General features: G+C 45.2%; 1 protein-coding gene across 3 annotated transcripts in view; it reads right to left on the reverse strand.

The window, feature by feature from the left end:
* Positions 1-26,353, reverse strand: part of CYFIP2 (cytoplasmic FMR1 interacting protein 2) — a 123,316-nt gene that overhangs the window by 87,614 nt on the left and 9,349 nt on the right. For all 3 annotated transcript variants that reach the window (XM_027605133.2, XM_027605134.1, XM_027605132.2), the window contains exons 2-8: positions 15,194-15,328; positions 13,562-13,651; positions 8,684-8,761; positions 7,198-7,299; positions 3,622-3,803; positions 1,717-1,813; positions 257-385 (exon numbers count right to left, since the gene is read on the reverse strand). In XM_027605133.2, the coding sequence (XP_027460934.1) occupies positions 257-385; positions 1,717-1,813; positions 3,622-3,803; positions 7,198-7,299; positions 8,684-8,761; positions 13,562-13,651; positions 15,194-15,310 (795 nt within the window). In that variant the 5' untranslated portion in view covers positions 15,311-15,328. The remainder of the gene's footprint in view (positions 1-256; positions 386-1,716; positions 1,814-3,621; positions 3,804-7,197; positions 7,300-8,683; positions 8,762-13,561; positions 13,652-15,193; positions 15,329-26,353) is intronic.

The raw sequence follows: 26,353 nt of genomic DNA on the forward strand, positions 1-26,353 counted from the left end.
AATAACAAGGTCCACGTGCGCAAGCTCCTCAGCGGCCATTAAAAACTACATTGCAGAAATACCCCGAACGGCATTTGGAAAGGTGTCGCTGACGTATTAAAGGGAAACAAAAGAGGATCACAAAGAATTATGTCCAGGGGGATCTGTATCAGTGTTTAAAGAAGAAAAAGTAAGCGTTTTTCCTTTTTTCAAAATGATTTTCAATAAGGAGGTGGAGGGCAAGCCCAGGCGCTGGGGCGTGCGACTGCAGGTGTACCTTGAGCAGCATGTGCTTCTCGCTGGGGGTCAGATACATCTTGTTCTCGTAGTAGTCCACGCAGATGTTGACAATGTCTGACAGCAGCTCCTCATAGCCTGGGATCACCTCCAGTTGCTGGTGGAGACACTGAAGAGCAGCGCCCCACCCCCCCGTTAGCCCTTCTCCTGCCCCACCCCCACGCCCACCCCAGAAGGCCCACAGCTGGTTGGCAGTGACAGGGCACAGCCCCCTGACCATCTCAGGTGGACGGAGACTGCGTCTCCTCCTCAAAGTCCCCATGGTGGTTGGTTGGAGCTCCTGTGCACCCCCCACGGCAGGGAAGCCACCCCCCGCGCCCCGCCTTGGAGCCCTCCCTTTTATTTCCCAGCAATTCTGATAGTTAGAAAGTGCTTTCTTGGGCTGAGCTGAAAAGCAGTTCAGCTTTACAGCAACAGGCCTGTCGCAATCTAGGTTTGGTTTTGAGGGCATAGCCTTAGCCATGACATCTCAGATGATGACAGAAAGACCCAGCCCGGGAGAGGAGAGAGGGACCAGCAGGTGTGTCCCTGCTGTAGGACATGGTGGTACAGGAGCATTTCCCATCGGAGAAGAGTCTGAGGTCTCCACCTCAGGCCCTTTCTTTCCAAAGGGACAACCTGGGCCCCTGTGGGGGATGCCGTGGGAGGCACGGCTAGTGCTCTCTACAGACAACCTGGGGCTGAGACGTGGGGCTGAGTCTCAGGAAAGAAACATGTCAACACTGACAGCCTTGTGCAGTTAACCAAGAGCAGGAAGGGCCCAGTGAAGCCAGCAGCATCCCTGAGAGAGGTCTGGGCCTGGAAACGTTTCCAAGATGGAGGGCCCCTCTCAGCCAGGGCCCTGCTCACATTCTTGCTGGTGTGTGCTTAGGCTGACCTGACAGGTGAGCAAGATGGATTACATAAAGTCAGAGCACGAGGGCCATAGCTGATGGGTGTGCCCGGCAAAGTGGTGGCAGTAACCATAGCTACGGCAGCTCATGCTCTTACCATTCGTCAGGCTCTGCTCACTAAGGGCTTTTGAAATGGTGTCTCCTTTCTCACAACAGTCCTAGGAGACGGATGCTCATATTCTCAAAATAACAGCTCCACTTTGCAGATGAGGAAACTGAGGCTTAGACCTTGCTCAAGGTTTCACAAGGGGTCAGTGGAGGGTCCAGGATTAGAAAACAAGGCCATCAAACTCCAGAACCCAGGCTCTCAATCCTCGCTGACATGGGGGCAGCGTGTGGGCTGAGAAGGCTTTCAGGGAACAAAATCTGAGGAGGGTAAAAGGGTCACCTGTGGTTGGAGGGGAGATTTAAGCCTGCTAATTCAGGAGTAGGAAAGTGGGGGATGTTCATCTAGACTGAGCTCCCCTGCTCGTGGTCCCTTGATCATCAGGCCCCTGCCTGTGGCATTAGGACCCCAGGCCAAGATGAACAAGGAATCTGCCATCACCTGGGTGATCCTGTTGTGGTTGGCCAGGAACATGGAAAGGTTCTGCGACTCCTGGATAGACTGGGGGTCCGCCATCTTCCTCAGGAACTGTGCCGCCCTGCACACGGGGTCGCGGAGAGGACTGCTCAAGCACAGCCCGCCCATGCTGGGCCTCACGGATCCCACTCCCACCTAACCCACTGCCCCACTGCCCCCCGAGGCTAAGGTGCGCTGAATAGCACAGCTGACTCCACTGTCTAAGGAGAGTGGATTCTGCAGTCATTTCGTTGGGGGCCATGCACACTCCGAAATAATAGCACCTACAATTAAGAGGCAAGAATACACTGAAGGTCAAACCCAGCAAGTTTAAGGGCATGTGGCATCCTATCAACCAGCCAGAGGTGGCAAGCCAGAGTGAAAGAAGCATCCTTGCGCCGGGCTGTGACCTGCTGTGGGACCGCACAGCGGAAATGGGGAGAAGAATCGCAGGCAGGGCAAGCGCTGGTTTTGCGTGGACTATGCTATTTACAGGAAACCTCCAAGTTTCTAAAGCAAAGCCCTGCATGGAAACACAAGCCTATTCCAGCTAACAGGACTCAGGTGAAGGGATGATGGGCTCGAAGGGGGAACACCACGGCGCCTGAGCTGTTCCAGCCTCACCCGGTGGCGGTGCGGCCTGTGTCAGGGCCGACTGTGAGCGCACAGACAAGACACCCACCTTGCTCACGTGGCTTGTGAGCATGTCACTTGTGACCAAATGCAAAGAGTGGCCAAAACTGGGGAGAAACCGGGGGAGGGGCGCGGGGAGATGTGGGAGATACTATGCCATGAGTTGTCTCCGAAATCTTTGTGCAAGCTGCCGTTTCTGAACCAGGCCTGGAGATGGGGCTCTGCCTGCGGGCACAGAGCCCCAGGTTACGCAGTCCACTCAGGAGGATACAAGGGTGGGAATCGGTCTGCTCCCTGCTTTCTCCAGTTCCCTTGGAGCCCCAGGAGGATGCGATTCAAGGAGGAGGGGCCCTCTTCACCAGTGACACAGAAAAGCCTTCCCAAGAAATGTCCCCAAACACTGCAGCGCTCACATCTGAGCCTCAGCAACATACAGGAAAGATACCTGTTGCTTTCAAATGTCCTCTGCCACCTTCTGGGTGGCTGTATCCTAAACGTCTGGAGAGTGATAATTCCTGACCCACTCTCAGTCTCTCTTTCATCTGACACTGACCCCCAACTGACTCTGGCAATCACCTGCCCAACTGGAGGCCCCACTCACAGCAGGAACTGAGGGAGGTGTCCACACGCTACCCAAGCCGGAGCGCGATGACAATCCTCCATGGGACTTTTGCAAAAGTATGTGAAAGAAGCGCCCTTTCTTTCCTTTGAAGCTGGGGCTGCTTATGCTGGTCAGAGGGAAGCTTACAGCTGCTGGTGACCACCACAGGGCACAGGCCTGCCTGAGAATGAAGCTGCTATCCAGGAAAGCTGAGCCGAGAGGTAGAGGGTACCAGACCAACAACATCTGAGTATCTGGATCCAGATACAATGAAACTGTTCAGTTCTGGGAGCCAATCTAGTTCCTTCTTTTATATAAACAGTTTGAATTGGCTTTCTGAATCTTGCAAGAAATGACTGATGTGACCATCTTATGATTATTTTCCTGGTCCCAAACTGCATGGGAAACCACTACAGGTAGGGGAAAATGAGGCTCCGACCCCATCTTAAGACAGAACACCTACAAAGGCCCAGTTTTCCAAAGACTCAGCCCTGCATCTTTTTCCTCAAACTGCAAAGACAGATATAGGCCCACCCCTGCAGGGTTGGGGAATGGTTAGTTTGGTTCTGGAGGATGAGCCCGGCAGAAGGGCTCTAGCCTCTGCCTCTCCTAGGCCAGCTCCTCAGGAAGAGGGGGGTCGGGGAGGGTGCCCTGACCTCTTATAGGCAGAGTGGTCGTTCTTGACGCTGCACTTCATATTCTTCAGCTCATCCAAGACAGCGAACATGTTGATGAACTTGCCCAGGGTCAGAAGGTAGGCCTCGGAGACGAAGTCCTTCCTCCGCTCAGCATGGCAGAGCCGCTTCACCTCACTGCAGAACCGCTCGATGGCCTTGCGCTGCAGGTGGAGGGGCAGCAAGTAAGGACAGGCAGCCCCGAAGGTGGCTCGCTGTGCTCTGTGCGGAGAGCAGGATCAAGACTCCCTCCCCTGGGGCTCTGGTCAGAGCGTGGACATTTAGAGAAAGTCAGATCTGCCAGGAGATCTTTCTTAGAGGGGTCCCTAAATCCAGAGCTCATTTCAAGAGGGGAGCCCAGAACCTGCAGCCGAGTGAGTCAAACCAATGTATTTATTCACCATGCCTTTGCTCAGAAGCATTATGTCTTACTCATTTTTTGTATCCCAGCATCTAGGACAGTGTCAGGGCAAGAGTAGGGTAGGGACCAAGAATGAGAGAGACATTCAGAGAGAGAGGCTCATGCATCCAATAAATCATATTTACTGAGCATCTCCTGCATGCCAGGAACCATTCTAGGTACTGGAGGAGAGTAGAGAACAAAACAGAAAAAAAAAATTTCTGCCCTAAGGCGCTTATATGTGAGGAAAGGCAGAAAACAAAACAAATACTCTATATTAGAATGTGACAAGCAACACGGAGAAAAACAAAGCAGGAAAGGGGGATAGGGAGGGCAGGGGGAGCTGTACACTTTAGTAGGAAGATCAGAGAAGAAATCATCCAGAGGTGACTTTTAGGAAAAGAGTTTGAAAGAAGAGAAGAAAGACAGCGATAACTGAGGGAAGTGCATTCTGGACAACGTGAGCAGCCAGTGCAAAGGCCCTGAGGCAGGAGTGTCCCTGACATGTTTAAAAGATGAACAAGAAGCTGGCGGTTGAAGTGAAGTGAGCAGAAGGAAGAAACTGGAGGCAGAGAGGGACCAGGGCCACTGGCTGTCGCAGGCCTTTGTGAGGGCTCAGGTTTCTACACTGAGTGAGTCAAAGGTAACATGGTCTGAACTGTATTTTAAAAGGGTCACAGTAGCTGTTATGGTGAGAATCGACTATAGGGGGCAAAGATAGAAGCAGGGAGAAGAGTTAAGAGAAATGAAAATATATCTCCCCCAAAATGTATACATGAATATTCACAGCAGCCTTGTTCATAACAGTCCCAAAGTGGATACAACTTAATGTCCATTAACTAATAAATATGTAAATAAAATGTGGTAGATCTATACAGTAGATTAGTATTTGGTCATATATTTTGGTACACGCTACCACATGGATGGATCTTGAAAACAATATGTTAAGTGAAAGAAGTCTGTCACCAATGATCACATATTATGTGATTTCATTTAAATGCAATGTCCAGAAGAGGCGAATCCATAGAGACATAAGACAGATTTGTGGTTACCTTGAGCTGGAGTGGGGAACGTAGAGGGTATGATGGGGTGGTAGCTAAAGGGTATGGGATTTCTCTTGGGGGGTGAGAATGTTCTATGACTGATGATGGTGATGGATGCACGACTCTGTGAATATAACTAATAAAAACTGTTGAATTGTCCGATTTAAATGGATAAATTGTATGGTATATGAATTATATTAAAAAATACGTTACCAAAAAAAGCAGCTGACCAACAACAAAAATAGGCTAAAGCAACAATTTGGAGAGACACAGAGAGAGGAGTAGGTTGAGGAAGAAGAAGAGGAGGGCGAGGGGAAGGAGAGGAATCACTCTTGTATGTGAACTTCACTCCATGGACATGGGATACCCCGCCCCAGTGAATCAGTCCCCTCCTTCAAAGCCCAGGCAAGCCCTACTTTCTCCTTCCAGAGTCCAAGAACAACGCAACTTCTTGCAATGATGGAAATGTTCCATGACTGCACTGTTCCATATGGCAGCCACTCATCTCAAGTGGCTACTGAGCACTTTTCATTTCATGGCTAGTGCGCTGGGGGACCTGAATTTTAAGTGTTATTCAGTTTTCACGTAGATAGTCTCATATGGCTAATGGCTACTGTGTTGAACAGCATAGTCTTAGATTACTCCAGATCCTCCCTTCACTAAATACTTTGTCGGAAGGCCCTTCGTTTAGCACTCCATCAGCCTCTGGATAGTTCTTCTCTCTTGGACCTGCCTTCCCAAAGAAACCAGGCTCCTGAGGGCAGGGCCGTGATGCTAGTCACAGTGGCTGCCATTTGTCACACCTACTCTGTGACCAAGGCTCCACTTGGCTCTTCACAAACAGACCTCCTTCATCCTCACCACACACCTGAGATGAGGCATGATTTCCAAGGTGAGAACCGGAGGTGTCAGATGTTACAGAACTCACAGGCACACAGGGACAGTGTGCAGAACCTTGAGTTTCTCTGCCTCGGAAGCCAGCCCTCCTGCCCTGGGCTGCACGCATTTGCACCTTTCCCAGACAGTCCCATCTCCCACCCCCAGGCCTGGGCAGAGCTGGGTGCGGGGGCGGGGGGGGACATCCGGCCAGTAGCTTGCAAGGCTATTTATGACGCTTTTAGTGCTTCAGTGGAAACTGTGGAGGGCACAGAGCGTGTGCCATGACCCCGCCCCAGGGTACAGACTGGCCTCCAAGTCTTCAATCTGCATTCTCGCACAGCGTCTGACATGACCAGCATAACCAACTGACTGGCATTATTCTCCCTTTGCCACTTCTGTTTAACCAGCTTGCCCTCTTGCCTTCCATTCATGGAGGCCCCACAGCGCTCTTTTCTCTTTTCCTCCTGAAATGACTCCTCTTTCTGGCTTCCCAGCTGGCCTCCCTGCTGTCACTCTTCTCCCCTCCCACCTTCCGCATCTGTAACTGTCCCCCATCTCCCATCTATTTCCCACACAGCAGCCAGAACGGTGCCGCAAAACCTCAAGCCAGAACTCGTCACAAGGAACCTCCAGTGGCTTCTATGGTGCTCGAGTAAAATCCACATACTTTTTTCACACCCTACTTCCTGGCCTACAGTGCCCTGAAGATCAGGTCCTGTCTACCTCCCCCAGGTCACCTTCCGTCAGCCATCCCTACTCACTGCAGCTCCCCTGGCTGCCTGGTATTTCTTAAACATGCTGTGCCCCTTCAGGCCTTTGCAGTTCCTTCCGCCTGAAACCTTCTTCCTCCAATCCTCACACGCCAGAGGACTGTTACATACAGATTTCAGTGCAAAGACCATCCCTAAAGCCGCACCAGGTCACAGACACCCTCCACCCCAGAGTTACGATTTTTAAATTTTATCTTACTCACAGCACTTACTACACCCTGAAAAGGAGTGAGTATTGTTTACCGTCAGTCTCTCCTCCTACCTGAATCACACTCGTGTGCTCACTAGGATGTAAATCACATGGGAGAGGCAGGCTTGTCTGTCTTGCTCACCAAGGGGCATGTCAGTGGCCCACAAGAAGTATTTGCTCAATGGACAAATAACCTGGGTCAAAAATCCAGATCCCAGTAGCTGGCAGAGTGGGGCCTCTCGAGTCTCCTGATTCAGACCCACCCTTACCCCTCACCTGAAAGTACATGAACTTCATGAGCTTGGTGACCTCTGGCTCTAGCACCTCCACTGTCTTCTCATAGATCTCGACCCGGTTGGGCTGCTCATTGCATTTCACCTGTGGGGAGAGGGGAGATTACACATCCTACTTTGCCAAGGCAGTTCTGGTTCACATCTGTTGTCTTATTAATAGAATCCTTTTGCAGTGCCCTGACCATGAGCTCTGTACACATTTACCTTGATCTGCAAGGTCTCCCTCCTTCAGCCTTTCCCCTACTCCTACCCCAGGGGGACCCCACCAGCATCTAAGCAGAGAAAAATGTTCCAGCCATTGTTCCACATGCACATGGCATGAGGGTCCCCAGCCATACTTGGCCCCATCAAAAAACCCATTTTCTCTGCCCAGTGGGTTTCAACACATCAGAATCACATGGCAGATGTTTTCATAGCCTGCACACCCCAGACTGCTAACTGGTCAAGTGAAACTGAACAGTGAGCGAAGGATAAGCATGAGGACATTCTTCACACTGTTGCTTAGAAATTCTTAAAATGGTAGCAATAAGGTAAATACCCACCAGCCGATGATTAAATGGATAAAATATGATGTATTCATATGATATCATCATAAAGGTGCTAGAAGGAATGAGACAGATCTCTGTGAAGTGACATGGAGAGATTGCTACCATAAACTGCCAGGTGAAAAAACCTGCAGGACATGAAGGGTAATTGAATCCCATTTTTGTTAAACAAAACACAAAACAAACAGTGTGTGTGTGTGTGTGTGTGTGTGTGTGTGTGTGTGTGTGTGTGTGTGTGTGTCTATATATAATAGAGGCATAGAAAATCTGAAAGAGTTCAAAGCAAACTGTTAATAAGTAGTTACCTCTGGGGGTTAAGGTGAGGGGGAAGAGAGAAGAATAGTTTCTGTTTGCTTTGCACACCTGTGGTTTGTTAATTTTGTTATAATGGGATATAAATATGATGCTGATAATTACAGTAAATATATTGGCATGAGTCAACACAAAAAAGTTACTAAAAAGGAATTAAGTGGGAAAAAGCAAGTGGCAGAACAATATACATATAAATATAAACAATATACATTTATAAATACAAATAGATGATAATTTACAAATAATATTCGTAGCAATATTCATGATGTTCAAGCAAAAAGATCCAAAGGAATATGCAGCAAAGTGACCATAGTGATTAGGCTTTGGTGGGAGGTGCATTTGGGTGGTGGGGGCGAGGAGGTGGGGATGTCTTGCTTTTTACTTTATACCTTTGGGCAATGGTTTGGGTGTCGTACAGGTAGTACATATCGCTTTTGAAATAAATTGAACAAATATTTTTGAAGTTGTCACCAGTGTAATGGGAAACTCTCCAAATGCCTCGAGCAAGCACCCTTGACTACCAGGCCCTGCCTCACTCCCTGCACCCGGACAAGCTCAGCTCTCTGGCTGAGGCCGAAGTGGAGGAGAGTCACCCAGCAAGGCCAGTCTCACCTGCGGGATGGCCCGGGAGCAGCTGCGCCAGGTGTACAGCATGACCGCATACTCATGCCCTTCCTCCAGCATTTCATTCTGAAAACCAAAACACACACTCAGCAGGGAGAAATTACGCTGGTGCTGGAAGACTCCTTCACGGCCCCCAAGAGCTTCATGCATCAAAGTGAGCAGCATCAGCACGACCTGGGAAGCTGACAAGACGTGCAGACTCTCGGGGCCCCTCCCTGGGCCTATGGAATCAGAATCTGCACTTCAATGCAACTCCCAGGTGACTCGTATTCCCAGGTACACAATTAATGTTTGAGAAGCCCCGGCTTCAGGGAGCCCCCACAGACACCTGAGGGCGCTACCAGTGGGCCACATTTTTCAAAGATGCACAGGCACCTTAGAAAAAAAGAAGGCAGATCTATTTGTTCCCAGAGCAAAAGCTGTCTCAGGTATACCGTGAGCAAGAAAATAAGCAAGTAGCGAAACAGAATGTACAGCAGGTAGGTTAAAAAAACAAAGAGTAATAATTATGAAAGTATACTGTTATATACTGAAAAATATTTTGGTGCAGTATGCATCAAGCTATGACAAGGAGCAAGCTCACTATGGGGCTGGATGAACAGGGCTTTCACTTTTCATATTATAGAGTACGATGTTTGCCCTTTCATAAGAGCCCATGCTACTATTTCAGGAGCAAGAAAATGATTAAGCTCAATTTTTAAAAATAATATACAGCAGATGGCAAAACCAATAACAGCATGGGAAATGAATCCGAAAAACACAGGGATGACTCACCTCACCTCGCCAAGTGCTAAGAGCCCTAAACTCAGGTTCTAAATATGTGGGTTCAAATCCCAGCTTCATCACTTCTTAGTCCTTTGATCTTCAAGAAATCACTTAACCTAAAATTCTCCATTTAGTATCTGTTTAATGATAATGACAAGGACAACCTCCGAGAATTTCATGAAAATTAAATCACACACACACACACACACATACACACACACACACACACACACACAAACACACTCTCTCTCTCTCTCTCTCTCTCTGTAGGTGATCCGCAAAGGGAAGTAAGAGTATTACTAGGAAAAAGGTAGTCCGGCAATTTCTCAAAAAGTGAAACACAGAGTTACCCCGTGACCCAGCAACTCCACTCCTAGGTATATACATCCCAGACAAATGAAAACACGTCCACACAGAAACGTGCACCCTTGTTCGCAGCAGTGCTGTCCTGACACAGAGAAGAGGAAACAAGCCAAATGGCCATTAACTGATGAATGGATAAATAACGATGCAGTGCAGCATCTTTCACAGTAAACGGGAGGGAAGTGTTGATACGTGCCACAACATGGGTCAACTCAGAAAACCTTCTGCCAGTCCCCAAAGGCCACATGCTACATGATTCATTTAGAGGAGATGCTCCGCACAGACAGGTGCACAGAAACAGAAAGCAAATTAGTGTCTGCCAGGGGACGGGGAGAGACAGGAATTGTGAGGGACTACTAATAGACTTGGGGCTTCTCTCTGTGGTGATAGAAATAAAATGGCAGTGATGTTGGTATGACATTGTAAATATACTAAAAAAAACACTGAGTTGTACCCTTTAAATGGTGAATTTGATACTGTATGAAGTTTACAAAAAAGCAATAAAAATGGTATCACTAGACCATCTCTCTTGCAAATGTCTGCTGATATAAAAACAAACCTTTATTCATTTTTTTTATTCCACGTATTATATCTATTTCATAATATCTCCCTTGTGCTAGATCAGATTTAGTCTGGAATTTGTTACTTCTTACAGTTTTGTTTTCAATAGCAAATGTCAGTGATGAGTCATACTTTCAATTCTTAATTTGGAGCACTTGTAAAGTCAATAACATGTTGTCCTTGAGACCAGAGACAACTAAGATCAAGCCTGTAGGTCTCCTGCTGCTCCTGGTTCAGAACAGAGGTCAAAAAAGGGAAGCGACAGTAACGTAGGGAACGTGCGTCTACTTGTTAGCACCGCACAGCCCACCAGCAGGGGGAGGATTCTGACTTTGACTCAGTGAATGGTTTACTGAGCGCTTGAGGTCCCAGGTTCTGGGCTGTGTGCGGTGAACAGGATGGCAAACAATAATGGTGTAGACTCTGCCCTATGGATACTTTGGTGCCCATCTACCAGATCTATTTTATGACTAGAGTACAGAGGTCAGGACGGTGTGGCAGAAAGAGCCCTAAGTGGGGCCTCAGGAGACTTAAGTCCTGGTCCAGTCTCTGCTTGGGCTCACCTTTTACCTTGAAAATGTCACCGTTTTCTCATGTAGAGTTGGCCTCAATCACCAGTTCACTCCTGATGTCCAGGCCATGCCCCACCAGAACTAAATCCTTATTCCCGGGGTTGGGGCCAGGCCCCGGTATATTTTAATGCTCTCAAGGCAATTCCAGTGTGCAGTTCAGGAAAGGGAATGTGGACACAGAAAGAGACACCATATATGTGCCTATATGGCGACACCCAGACCCAGGAAGTCTCTGAGAATTTCTGTCTCTGTGCCTTTGCTTCTGCTGGTTCTACCACCTAGTATGCCCTCCCCACTTCATCTCTGACAGATAAAATTCTAACTATGTGGGACAGCAGAGTTGAGTGGAAAGAGATCAGGATTGGGAATCAAAAGCCTGGATTCCAGGTTCCACCCTGTGATTTACTAGTTGTGGGATCATGAGAAACTTGCTTGTTCACTTCTCCAGGTCTCAGTTTTCTCATCTCTAAAATGGACCTAATGATCCCTTTGCAAGTCACAGGGTTGTTATAAGTCTCCAAGGATATCATGTATGAGAATATCTTATACTTTTAAATCATCTTATATATGGTTAAAATGCATCTGTAAATGTGTCTGTATACATATAATATACAAGGCCCTATTCAAAAGGTCCTTCTTTCATCATCAAACTTTCTGATCCCCTCAAGGACTGTTCAAAAACACAGAGCTCTGAACTTTTACATGTCATTTACCTTTAACTTCCTGCATTTCTATTTGCCCGCACAGAGAAATCTAGAGCACAGATTTTGTAGTCAGACAGACCTGCATTTGGCAAAGTCACTCGTCAGCGGCGTGATCTTGAGTAATTTACTTAACTTATCCGAACTCTGGTTTTCCCTGTCTGTAAAATGGGTATTGCAATAAAACCTGTCTCACAGGGTTGAGATGAGAACTAATTCAAACAGTGCATTTAAAATATCTGACAGAGAACTTATGAACAGACCTTTCTCCAAAGAAGACATACAGATAGCCAACAGACACATAAGAAGATGTTCAACAAAACTAATCATCAGGGAAGTACAAATCAAAACCATAATGAGATAACACCCCACACCTGTCAGAATGGCTAAAATCAATAGCACCAGAAACATCAAGTGTTGGCAAGGATGTGGAGAAAGAGGAACGCTCTTGCACTGCTGGTGGGAATGCAAACTGGTGCAGCCCCTGTGGAAGACAGTTTGGAAGTTCCCCCAAAATTAAAAATAGAACTACCATATGATCCATATGATACTGCTAGGTATTTATCCAAAGAGTACAAGAACGTTAATTCGAAAGGATATATGTACCTCTGTTTATTGCAGCATTATTTATAATAGCCAGAATATGGAGGCAACCTATGTGTCCATTGATAGATGAATGGATAAAGAAGACATGGTATATATTAATACAATGGAATATTATTCAGCCATAAAAAAGAATGAAATCTTGCCATTTGCAACAACATGGATGGACCTAAAGAGACTAGATAGTAAAATGCTAAGGGAAGTCAGTCAGAGAAAGACAAATACCATATAATTTCACTCCTATGTGGAATTTAAGAAATAAAACAAGGAAACAAAGGGGGAAAAAAAGAGACAAACCAAAAAACAGACTCTTAACTAAAGAGAACTGATGGTTACCAGAGGATGGGTGGAATGGGTGAAACAGGTCATGGGGATGAAAAGAATACTTATGATGACCATTGAGTCATGTACAGAAGTGTTGAATCACTATATTATATACCTGAAACTAATATAACACTGTATGCTAATTACACTGGAATTAAAATTTAAAAATTTTTTTAAATAAAATACCTGCACAGAAAGTGTTAAATAAAGGGAAAGCTTGTCTATTTCCCTCTTGCCTCATTGAGAATCAAGGCTGGCCCCTATTTGTCCTTGTACACCCCCTCTCCAACATCTAGCACAGTCTCTGCAGGTACCAGGTACACAATATTTATTGAATGAATGGGGTCAGGGATGGTAAGGCAAGGCTTTAGCATATAAATGATACAGTGAGAAAGGTCCAATGAGCTGCAGACAGAGCCTCTGAATGAGGATTCTGGAAATCTGCAAATTCCAGGGCTACATGAGAATAAAATCAATGAAAGCCCAAGAGGGAAGTGGATGATTCCTCACAGATGGGTCAGGTACAGACCTATTAGACCATCGACCCCACTTGGGAATGATTAACCACCAACTTCCTTGGGTCAGTAAGGTATTATTCTACAACCATCATCTCTTCTTTCTGAGAAACCTTTTGCTTTCTCAGAGATAAACTTGATCAAGAGGTAAATTCCTACACAGCCAGTAATCTATAGAGTATAAGACAAGGCAGGATCTAATCATATGTTAACCTATAAGGCTCCAGAAGTTCAGGGATGTAAAGAGCAGGATCAAGTGGGTGACCTACAGGTGAGTAGGATTTGCAAAGCTGGAAGACGGGGGCAAGAGCGTGCCCCAGGCACTGGGAGCGGGTGGGGCAGGGCATGAGAAGGGGCTTATGGAGACGGGCCTGACCGAGGCAGGCAGCTCCCGGGAGAGCTGAGCACATGCCCACCGGGGGGGGTGGGCCCCCCCGTGCTGGCAGGATCACACCAACTTACCATGCTGGAATGGACCGTGGCCTGCTCGATGTACCTTGCAATGCCTGTGACAAATGCATTCCTGTCCTCGAAGTTTGTGTCAAAGTTAGCCTGTAGGAATTAGAGGACAGAAACATTTGTTTGTTGGAAAACGAGTCCAAGGTGGCTGGGTGTCCAAAAATGAGTCCAAACCGCTGCCAACGAATGCCACAGGTCTCTGTGGAAACCTATCTCCACATCGTCCTCTGATCTTCCCCCAAGGAAATCCTACTCTGACTCACACCGGGCAGGCGCCGGCTAGACAGGACCCGCATCTGCTTCCCCAGGTTGCCCGAGCCTTGGAAGTAAATGCTTAAACTAGAGAAACCTACATAGCTGTTAAAAGTTAAGATGTGCATTGCTTTCATCCGGCAGTTGCAAAAATACTCACCTGAGGCTGCAGATGCTTATGTACAAGGATGATAACTGCAGCATTTTTTGTGACAGAAAAACTGGAAACCATCCAAATGTCCATTAACAGCAAAAGGTTAAATAAATAATAGTATATCCATGTGATGGACTTATAAGTACTAGGTGGTGGTTAAAAATAAAATGGTAGCGTTGTAGTATTGTCATGGAAAAATACCCATAATAAATTTTAAGTTAAAAAAGCCAAATCATAGAGCAATATACATAGTATGGTTCCCTTTTGGTTAGAAAAATATATATCTATATCTATGTATAATACATGTTTATATCATACATATGGTAAAAAGATGTGTGTGTGTGTGTGTGTGTGTGTGTGTGTGTGTGTGTGTGTGTGTGTGTGTAGCCACAGTTACAGGGAAATTACTTGTTATACTTCCCTGTATTGCTTGTAATAAAAAAGATATTTATGTACTTAAAAATTTAACCTGGGTTAGAAAACGTGAATAAGCCAAGTTTGTGACTTGAATCTTCAGGAATGTGCTTAATAAAATCTAACTACTGAACGAAATTACAAATATATTATGCATTCATATTTAGTCTCAGTTAGCAGTCCCAGAACCTACAAAAGGTCAAACACAGCTAAAAATTTTGCATTAACTTATTCTTTCCTCGTTGTGGCATACTCACCCAGCACACCCAGACGAGGGGCTGTTTGTGAGGCTGACTCTAGCTACACCGATGCCCTTCCCGGCATGCCCTGAGGTGGGGGGGGTGTCATGGTTTTAAGCAATCTGATCATGGTTTATCACAAGCTCAGGCAAAAGCAAACAATGGTGACTGGCTTCCCTGAGCCATTAGCAGCTATGGGGAGCTGAAAGCTCTTTTCACATACATGAAGGAAAAGTAATTACCCAGGCAAGCTCTAGGGGTTTCTAAATTGTAATATTTAATTCATGAGATGAGAGCTGCCAAATCCTTGGTTGGTGCTGCAGCAAGAATAGCCGGGAAGGTATTTGGGGTCAGAGCAGATCAACAAGCCTTCCCTGGAGAGGAGAAACAGCCCTGGTATATGTTTTACTAGCTAATCTATTCCTCATACTCAGCTCCACCAGGGCACAAGTGACTCCATCAGCTCAGGGCCCTTCACCTTTTAGGGGCAGACAGCCCCCTTCCCCAGGCCTTCAGGGCAAGCCATCTTAGGGCATCCGGAGTTCCCGACCGCCCCTGTGCTCTGGGCGGACGGACCTGGTACATGATGGAGGACGGCGGCGGCTCGATGCATGGCTGCTGGTCGGGGAGGGGCAGCTCTTCCAGCAGGTCCACGTTGGACAGGGCATCCTCCAGGGTGACGTGGGTGGTCATGGCTACGGTTGCCGGATTCTGCACCGAGGGGAAAGGACATCAGGGGCCTCCAAGGGTTTCTCAACCTCCCCCTGTTGAGGCTCCTTCCAGAGAATAAAGATGGTTTACATGCACGAAGACCACTTCCACTCATTCCTTCTTCACAAGGTGCCTGCAACCTGTACCTGATACTGGAGGATCTCTTTACAGTTTACAAAGTACTGGGGTTGTGGTTTTTTTTTTTTTTTTTTGATTGTCTATTGTCTGGACGGAGCCTCACCACAATCCTCTGTGATCAACATGGCAGGTGGTATTAGAGCCACAGAACTGATGAAGAAACAAGGCTCAGCGCAGTTATGGGGCACACAGACAACCACCGTGACAAAGGCCAAGGGGTGCCTCAAATGGGCCTGATGCCGGACGTGGGCCACAGCCAGCCCCCAACTTTGGTTCTTCATGAGGATACACATCCGTTCCGCTCCTAAATCACTGCACAGCACAAATACCTGTAATGGAAATAGTCGAGATTCTCCACTTGAAACCAGGGCCTACATTTTACAAGCCAAGTAAGCTGGAATTAAAAGAATTCAGACTCCTACACGTTTAACCTTATTTGCAAAAAAATGGAAGCGCCATGATCTTCCTTGGCCTGGAGAGGTTTTGTGAGGCACACCAAACAAATGAGTCCTAAATGGACATTTTTGTGTCTCGGACCCTGGCAAAGCGCAGTGGCTTTGACGAGAGCTTCATCTGGCAGTGAAGCTGAAGGGGATCTGAAGACGTGCTTACCCAAGCGGAGCTAACTACTATTTTAAGGACTCAGCACCCAGCAAACAAAATACTCATTTTTTTCAAAGCCTACGTGAGACGCTGATAAAAAAAAAAGATCATGATTTAGGCCATAGAACAGGTTCTCACGAGTTCCCCCGAACATGACATCCTAGAAGTCCCATTCACTGACTACCATGAATACAATTAGAAATCAATAATGCAAATTGCAGCCAAAAAAACACCCATACCTATGAAGACTTGTGAAAACATACTTCAAAAAACATACTTCATTGCTGCAGAGAAAATTCAAATAGAAATCATAAAATATTTAGAACTGAAAGAGAGAGAACATAAATAAACGTCTTAAACGCATTTAGCAGAAAATAAGAAGGTGAAACTAAATGAACCTAATTTTCACTCAAAAATCTAAAAAAAGAATAGAAATCAACCCAAAGAAAGGAGAGTGCAGGGACTGGTCATTACAAAAGCAGAAATAAATGAAGCAAAGTACAGGGCCGAGCAAAACCAAGAGTAGACTAGGTGAACAAAAGTCTAAAAACTGAACTTCATAAGATTAACAATAACAAGGAGCTGCCCCGTTAGCACGCTTGAAGAAGGAAAAGAGAAAGCCCAGTGTGCTGCCGGTCAGAGTCCCCGTCCCCTCCCTTCTCTGACCTCAGGCAAGCATGAGATGGGCTTGCAGGCTGGAGTTCTGAAGTGTCGGAGAACGTGTCTTGACTGCCTGTCAGGAAATGTGGTGTCCGATACCAGGGCAGAAAAGGGCCCCAGACATGACAGCTGGGTCTAGGGGCTGCAGAGTGTACCCAAAGGCATGCTGCCCCAAACCGGTGTCTCTGTCCGGCCCACGGCTGGGAGGGCAGGCAGGTCAGGGCTGAGCAGCTAACGACAACAAAGGCCATGTCCAAGGAGGGCTTGGGGAACTCAGAAGTGACTTCCCTCTGTCCTCTGCAGGCACTTGGCCTCATCAGGGTGGTTTTAGGTCCTCTCCATACCTATGATTTTTCCTGTTCTCTTCCCTGAGTTCTAAAGGCAGCATCCAGTTCTATAGCAAAACCATTTGCCAATCAACACACAAAAAATTGTCTCCCTTCTTAAATTAGTATGATGTTCATTTTATAGGAGGGATTAATAATTTTATAGAGCATAATGATCTACAAGCTCCAAAGCCCTAATAACTCTCTTCATTAACTCAAATAATAATAATAGTAATAATAATAATAATAATAATAAAACTAACATTTCTTTAGCCCTTATACTCTGCCAAGCACTCCACTATTTTAATCTTGCATCAACCTTGTGAAGGTAGGTGCTATGATTATTCCCATTTTACAGAAGGGCCAACAGAAGCTCAGAATTTAAGTAATTTCACAAGGTCAAGTGCTGGTAAGTGTGGGGCTGGGGTTGGAACCCAGGTGTCCCCAGCTCCAGATTTTGTGCTTCCTTCCAAGTGCTGAGGCTCACATTGCAAGGCTGCACGTACTGACAGGAGGTCTATCTCTGTGTTAGGTCTTTTCTTTTTTTGAAAAAAAGATTTTATTTATTTATTTGACAGAGACAGAGAGAGCACAAGCAGGGGGAAGTGGCATACAGAGGGAAACGGAGAAGCAGGCCTCCCACTGAGCAGGGAGCCCGATGTGGGACTCGATCCCAGGACCCTGGGACCATGACCTGAGCCGAAGGCAGCCGCTTAACCAAGTGAATTCAGGTGCCCTGTGCTAGGTCTTTTCAAATGCTATGCTTCAATGATTGTGGTCCTGTTGGTCCTTCCTGTGCCAAAATACTACACAGGCACAGCTTTTTTTTTTTTTTAAGATTTATTTATTTATTTGATGGGGGAGGGGCAGAGGGAAAGGGAGAGAGAGAGAATCTCAAGCAGACGCCCCACAGAGTGCCGAGCCCGATGTGGGGCTCAATCTTATGACCCCAAGATCATGACCTAAGCCGAAATCAAGAGTCAGATGCTTAACCCACTGAATCACCCAGGCACCCTGCACAGGCACAGCTTTTTAACAATAAAATGCTTGGGCTCCATCCCTAGGACCTTGGTAAGGATCTGAGATAGCACAAGGAAGGAAATCTGGCAATATCTAACAAACTCGTATAAGCATTTCATTCTTTGACCAGCAATCACTTCTAGGAAACTATCCCAAAGACACGTTGATAAAAATGCAAAAAGGGGCGCCTGGGTGGCTCAGATGGTTGGGCGTCTGCCTTCGGCTCAGGTCATGATCCCAGAGTCCTGGGATCGAGTCCCGCATCGGGCTCCCTGCTCCTTGGGAGCCTGCTTCTCCCTCTGCCTCTCTCTCACTCTCTCTCTCTCTGTGTCTCTCATGAATAAATAAATAAAATCTTTAAAAAAAAAAAAAAAAAAATGCAAAAAGACATTTGCACAAGGCTATTCACTGCGGCACCACCTGCAATAGCAAAACTCTGCAAAATGCAAACACCCCTCAACAGAAGATTGTCTGAATAAACTATGGTACAGTGGCACAGTGAGATACTAGGCAGCAGTAAAAAGGAATGAGGAATCTATCTATACACACAAGTATGGGGTGATCTCCAGGATACGTGGTATACAAGACACTGTCATTTATCTAAGAAAGGAGTGATGTGCGTGTGCACAAACGCACACACACACACACACACACATTAAAAAACAAACAATGGAAGGATAAACCATCTAATTTTAAAAACTGGCCACTTACGGGGAAGAAGGATAGGCAGGAATATGGTTAAGGGGGTGGGGGATAGAGGCAAGATTTCTTTGAATATACCTTGTTTTGTAGATTTGACTTTGAAACCATATATTTACATAATTATAAAATAAAATTTAAATTTAAAAAGCAACTACTCCCCCCCAAAAAGTAAGATAAAACAAATTAAGGTATATGTGTATTAGTTTTTGGCATAGCTACACAGAAAGAACCTATTCCAAGTGATTTTAAAACTCATAAATTTCTGACAGAAGATACCCTAAGAATGATGAAGTGTTGCAAAAAAATACCTCAAGCTTTTTTTAGTAATTATATTGGTTAATTGTAGCAGCGAGAATGTTTGAATGCAGTGTAAGGTAAAACAAATTAGCGATTATGGAATGCTCTAGCGTTCCTGGTGGTGCTGAGAATGGCATTCTTGATGCTCTAGAGAAAGGATGCACAAAACCAAGGAAACTAAATAGCCGTGAATATGAATTTGGGGTACCTGTAGTAAGTCAGCGCGTGTTTTGACTTTAAATATACCATATATATATATATGTTTGTGTATGTGTACATGTGTTTTATCTCCTAGCTTTGTGCTCTGAAAAGACAAGCACACAATGACCAACCCGTGAGCAATGAGCACCTTTACTGCCAGGCTGTGGTCTGCAAATACCATTTCCTGTTAAAAGAATCGATATTTTGAAGAAACAGCTTAGTCCAGGTCTGGGACAGAAATTGTATAAGAAAGACTTAGAACGAGTTTCACAGCAGAAAGCAAAGAAGCAGCTCTCTATCTATGACTACTGGGGTGTGTCTAAGGGACCCAGGAACTCTCTTGAGGCAGCTTCCAATGGCCAAAGAAGGGGCACTGTGAGCATCAGTTAGTATAACTCAGTACACCTGAAGCAATATCAAATACGTTTAAATCCATAAAATCATAAAGACACTTAATAAAACCTTGGTTTTTATTACTTTGTTACTGCGGGAGGATGCCAGTGAACCAACCTTTATGTTGAAAATAGGTACAAAAACGGAAAGAAGCAAACATTTAACGTGTCTTTCTTATACAAACTGACCACTATGGATAACCAAGGAGAATGTTAATCTCTACAGATACAGAAGTTCTTTTTTTCCCCCAGAAATACTGACAACTAAAATAGCCCTAATTTTGGGTGCCTGGATGGCTCATTCGGTTAAGCGTCTGCCTTCATTCAGCTCAGGTCATGGTCCTAGGGTCCTGGGATCAAGCCCCGCATCGGGGTCCCTGCTCAGCGGAGGCCCTGTTTCTCCCTCTCCCTCTGCTGCTCCCCCCTGCTTGTGCACTCGCTCACTCTCTCTCTCTCTCTGTCAAATAAATAAGTAAAATCTTTAAAAAAATAAAAAAATAAAAATAAAACATCCCTATTTTTCTAACTCCTAAAATGGATATAGGCACGGATCATCACCTGCTGCTAACATCGCTAAGTGAAAGACAATCAGACATTATCTGTCTCCTGATGGAACAGCACACCATCACCTTACAAAGAATGCTGGACCCAAAGCCAAACACCTGAACCCAATCAAGCCTTTGACACCCATTGATAGGAAATGGACAGTGCAGAAGAACATGTCAGAATACACTACAGTGATGTATTAAAACATAATCTATGGGAAACTCTGAAGGACAAATGACTCAGTGTCTTCAACAAATAAATTCCATGGGGGTTAAAGAAGAGATGAAGGGGAAGCTATCGCCAATAGGGGACTAACAGACCATCACAGTGTGTCCCCTTGTTTGGATCCTCTTTCAAACAAGCGACCGTAAGAAAATCATTTACGAAGAAATTGGAAAATTTAAGAGTGACTGGGTATTTGATAATATTAAGGAAACAGTGCTATTATTTTTCAGATGTGATGATAATATCAAAATTATATTTTAAAAGAGTTTTTATCTTCTGGAAACACCTACTAAAATATGGGTAAAATGATATAGGGGTTTGTTTCCAAATAATACCAGAGAAGGAAAAAGTAACAGATGAAACAAAACTGGCCATGAATTAATAACTGTTAATGCTGTGTGATTCTTACATAGGGGTTTATTACATCTTCCTATTCAATTTCACATTTGTTTGAAAATTTTCATGAAATCCTCAGGCTCAGCGTATACACCACCAGCTCTAACCTACCTCCCCTTCCTTCACCTTCCCTGACTCCCACTTGCCACCATCTTTCCCTTCCCCTTTCTCCTACACCCTGGGTTTCTTCTGGACTTCACACACTTCAAAATAACCCATCTACCAGAATAACCCTTAAGGTTTTCCCTTTAACACAGTAATACCCCTGCACTTCCCTTGAAGAGAATCAATAAGTGAACAGCCTACCAGCCAGTAAATTAGGAGTCTTTATTTCTGTTAATGCAACCTTTCTTTTCTCCTTGTAAATGCAGCTTCTCTAATGGATTCCTGTGTTTGTTTGTAGATCATTCACTGCCTCAGGGAGAAGGAAATCAGACATTTCTAACTCAGGTGCTGTAAGTCACTGCCAACTCCACAGCAATGAGAAAGAAAAAAAATATTCTGGAAGTTTTAAGCGGTATACATGAATATAAGCACTTGCTTTCTGGCTCAAGTGTCCTGCCTAATATGCAATCTTCCAAGTGAGAATAATTCTTCATATCCAGTCAATGAACACGTGGCCCTTTTGCCACTTTGGAAGAGAAATTCATAAAAATATTTAAAAATGAACAGTGTTCTGGGAGTGTCACTTACCAGACACAGCTGCAGCCTCTCGGGGTGGGGCATTCACGGCCGATTTTAATTCAGCATCTTTCTAACAAGCTTAAACGCAGTGGCCTGGTTTCACCAAGAAGTAACAACCCTGGGCTCCAAGGCAATCTGCTTCCAAGAAGGGCTTTAGGGGCACCCTGGCTGAGATGGCTGATGGACCCTGAGCAAGTGGGGGGGTGGCCACAAATGCCGGATGTGTGCCAGGAGAACCTGGCTTGGGGAACACAGGTTCTGACTAACCACACCCTAAACCTGGCTACTCTGGAAGCAAAAGATCTGCATTGTCATTTTCTATTTGACTTTCTGGAAGGAAAAGGAAAAACAGTAAGATCTTTTTACTTAAGTGGAATACCGGGCTAAGTATAGCACTTAAGCTTGCGCTATGGGTTCAAATCTGTCATCTGCCACTTTACTAGCTACATAACCATAAGCATATTACTTAACCTCTTGAGTCTCAGTTTCCTTACCTTTAAAAGGGCAATAATTAATAATGGTCCCTGCCCTCAGTGATTTATTCTGAGGATTACAGAACATTACAGAATGTGGAATGCTGTCCAATAGCAGGCACAAAGTAAGCCCTTGGGAAATGTTAGCAGGCCGGTGGCCTCTTTTTAACACAGTGAATGGACAAATCAAACATTGCCACAATTCTATTAAAAAAAAAAAAAGGAGGGTGTTACTATTATCTCACCTCCAACATCTCAACTCTATAGGTCTTTCGTATTGATTTCCTCAGTCACAACCACCCTGCAGTTTCGAGAGGACAGGTGTTATTTTTGCTGTTTTTCTAAGGAGGGCACAGTGTTACTGAGAAGTGAAAACTTTCTTTCAAGGTCACGTGGTCAGCTGGTGGCTGAGCTAGGGCAGAAAGGGGATACTTTGACTCCCAGTTCAATGCCCTTTCTTCTAGACCACACCTACTTTTGTATCTTTATAAAAGGTACCAAGGACTTTACTTTTTTTTTCCCCTCCAGGTTGGCTGCTTTTTCCCTCCCCAAGAAGAACAAGGCTCTGCCAACCTAGAAAGATTAGGTAACTGTCACCTTTGGGTCCCACAAACATTAAGAGGCCAGGAAATATTTTCCCTGCCTGTAAATCTCTCCAGCTAGAAAGCAACTAAATACATACATAAATAAACACATAATTTAAAAAAATGATAAATACGTGTATATTTATGTATGTAAATAAATAAATGCATAGGTAAATACAAGGGAGGTTTAGACTGTACCCCTTAAAAAAAAAAAGTGTTCTTGCTCAGCATTTGACTGAGCAAGTAAAAATCCAAAGAAGGAACCCAGAGTGTAGCCTGCTTTTCCATCATGGGTATACACTGGGCGTGTTGGAGATTGTGCGGGAACCCAAGTTGGTTGTGGCTCCACAGGTCAGTATTTCCTCTGCAGCTGAGACCCTTCCACATGTCAGGGGCAGCTCTTCACAGGTGTGGGGGCCAAGCAGGGACACAGTCACCGTGTGCATCTTACAGGACTTCCACAGACTCCACCAGAATGGACCATGTGGCTTATCCTGAACAGGCTGGAAGTGAAGAGTTGGACAGGAATGCTCCACTGATCCCGTGGTGAAACCTTGTGGCTCCAAACCCCACTGTAGCCCCTTGGTACTTCTTTTAATGTATCGCCTGTCCTTAAAGTAAAGCCATAGGTTAGGCGCAGCCCCAACGCTGACAGCGGCAAGCCTCAGAGTGGTTCGTGGAGAAGAGAGGCAGAGCCATGCAGGATGGAGAGGGACCATACGGCATGGGAGGCTGGGCCACAAAGTACAGAAGCAGAACTCTACCTATTTCAATAGCTTACAGCAGGCTCATCAATATCACAGTACACAGGAGAACCCACCAAACACTTTGTACGCGGCCAGGATGATCCTAGGGCTGGGGGAGACTGAAGGGAATGGTTACCTCCTTAAGGAGCCTTTCTGACTCTCTTACCCCCTACCCAAATTCACTTTTTCCTTTGGCCCTCCTTAAAACCCAGTGTGCCCCTACTTTTGTGGCATCCATAATGCTTTATTACACCTTTTACCACAGCTTCTCTCCTGTCCTAAATGACAAATTCCTTGAGGGCAGGAGGTGTGTCTAACTCACACCCAGCTCCCAGCAGTTTCAAGCACACATTTGTAGCTACATAAAGATTTATTCAGTGAGTAGGGGCGCCTCCTGGGTGGCTCAGTCAGTTAAGCATCTGCCTTTGGCTCTCAGGTCAAGATTCCAGTGTCCTGGGATCAAGCCCTGGGTCGGGTGGGGCTCCCTGCTCAGCAGGGAGCCCAATTCTCCCTCTGCCCCTCTCCCTGCTCGTGCTTCCCCTCCCTCAAATAAATAAAAATCTTTTTTAAAAAAGTTAAAAAAAAAAAGATTTATTCAATGAGTAGATGGCCAGTGAGCCCAAGACATCAAGAAAGCCATTGCTATGTCTAAGATACCAGGATTTTAAAAGTGGGAGAGGAGGAAAAGGAATATAAATAGCAAAAAACCTGTTTATATTTTAGAAAGAACTCCATCAAAATGGTTCAAATAGTTAACATGTGGGCACTTAAAGTGAAAAGCTTCAATATTTTGTAAACAGTTATCTCTGAAATAAACTCTCTTCCTTCTCTCACGGTGTGACCTGATTTCACTCATCCTTCAAGGTCACTCCCCTCTAGGACGTAATTGCTCCTTCCAGTGCTGGTGAGGCTGTGAAATCGCAACCCTCAGACGCTGCCAGTAGGAAAGTAAAATAGTGTGGTACCTTGGGAAACTGTAGCAGTTCCTCAAATTTTAGAACACAAGAGTAACCGTGTGACCCAGCAATTACACTCCTCGGTCCATCAGCAGTACCTCTCTTCTGACACGTGCTGCGTGGGAAGGGTGGCAAGTACCTATACTTCCTCTTCCTATGTCAGGGCCACCGTTACTAATTGATAATGGCTTTATTTCTCAGTGAGTGCACAGGCAGCCTCAGAATCGTCTTCAGGAAATACAGAGCTCCAGCTGGCCACCGGCCATCAATCTGCATTTGCCCGTGAAAGAAAACACGGATGCCCTTCCTCGCGTAGAATGATGCACGCATGTGTAGCCTCCACGAGGTGAGAGACCATTTCTTAGCCATCACTGAAAACCTCAGAGACCTTAGCAGAGTGCTGGAGACAGATTACACACTGAGGAAGTAGCAGATGATTGCATGACCGTATCTGAATCCCCTGACAACGCAGGAGAAATGAGATGACCTGAATTGGCCATGTCTTCATTTCTAGCTTTCCCATTCCTTCTCCTTCACTACTGACAACACAGATAAATGTGTTAAATCAACATGGAATATGCAGTCTTACCCATAAACTGTCTATACAATTACTTACTTAATATTTTTTCTAAAAAGACTTATTGGGGCACCTGGATGGCTCAGTCGTTGGGCGTCTGCCTTCAGCTCAGGTCATGATCCCGGGGTCCTGGGATCGAGCCCCACATCGGGCTCCCTGCTCCGTGGGAAGCCTGCTTCTCCCTCTCCCACTCCCCCTGCTTGTGTTCCCTCTCTCACTGTCTCTCTCTGTCAAATAAATAAATAAAATCTTTAAAAAAAAAAAAGACTTACCTTTTTTCACTTAATACATTTTAGAAGGAAGCTCATATTACAATCACTAACAGAGAACCAGTATCAGTTGCCATGAAAAAGGGAAACTATAAAAACAATGAAAACAATGGGTATCATCTGAAAATCATCTCACATCACCATCGATATGCTCAGGAGAGGTGGTTTACCTGGTGAGAGTGGGATGAAGAACTAGTTAGAATCCTGACTGCCACTCTGCTGGTTGTGTGACCTTGGGAAGTTGGCATCATGTTTCTGAGCCTCACCTTCCTCATCTCTGATATGAGGAATAATAATAGTTCCTACGTCAGGGGCACCTGGGTGGCTCAGTTGGTTAAGCGACTGCCTTCGGCTCAGGTCATGATCCCCTCTCCCCTCTCATGCTGTTTCTCACTCTCTCTCGCTCTCAAATACATAAATAAAATCTTTAAAAAAATAGTTCCTACATCATAGGCTTTGAAAATTAAATGAGTTAATCCATGTAAACAGCTTGCTAGATAGAGAATGCTCAAAAAAATTTCCCCAACAAAACCAAATCCAGCAATGTATAAAAAGGATCACACATCATGACAAAGTGAGATTTATCCCAGGAATGTATGACTGTTTCAACAATAACATCCAAAACTCAATTAATGCAATAAGCCATATCATAGAATAAAGGACAAATCCCACAGGGTCATCTCAGTATATGCAGAAAGAACAATGGACAAAATCTCACACTCCTTCATGACAAAAACACTCGACAAACTAGGAACAGAAGGGAACTTCCTCAACCTGATAATGGACAGCTAAAACAAAACAAAACAAAATCCACAGCCAATATCAGACTTAATGGTAAAAGACTGAATGCTTTCCTAAAATTAGGAAGAAGACAAGGATGTCTGCTCTCTCCATTTCTATTCAACATTGTATTGGAGGTTCTAGCCAGGGTAATTAGGCAAGAAAATGAAACAAATGGTATCCATGTTACAAAGGAAGGAGTAAAACTATCTCTATGTGCAGATGCTTAATCTTCTATGTAGAAAATTCTTACGAAACCCACTAAAAACTATTAGAATGAACAAATATATTTAGCAAGGTTGCAGGAGATATCAACATACTAATATCAATTGTATCTCTATACACTAGCAATGCACGATCAGAAAATGAAATCAGGAAAATAATTCTATTTACAGCAGCATCACAAATAATAAAATATTTAGGAATAAATTTGGCAAAAAAAGAGCATAA

This window comes from Zalophus californianus, chromosome 5 (assembly GCF_009762305.2).
Source record: "Zalophus californianus isolate mZalCal1 chromosome 5, mZalCal1.pri.v2, whole genome shotgun sequence".
NCBI classification, from domain to species: domain Eukaryota; kingdom Metazoa; phylum Chordata; class Mammalia; order Carnivora; family Otariidae; genus Zalophus; species Zalophus californianus.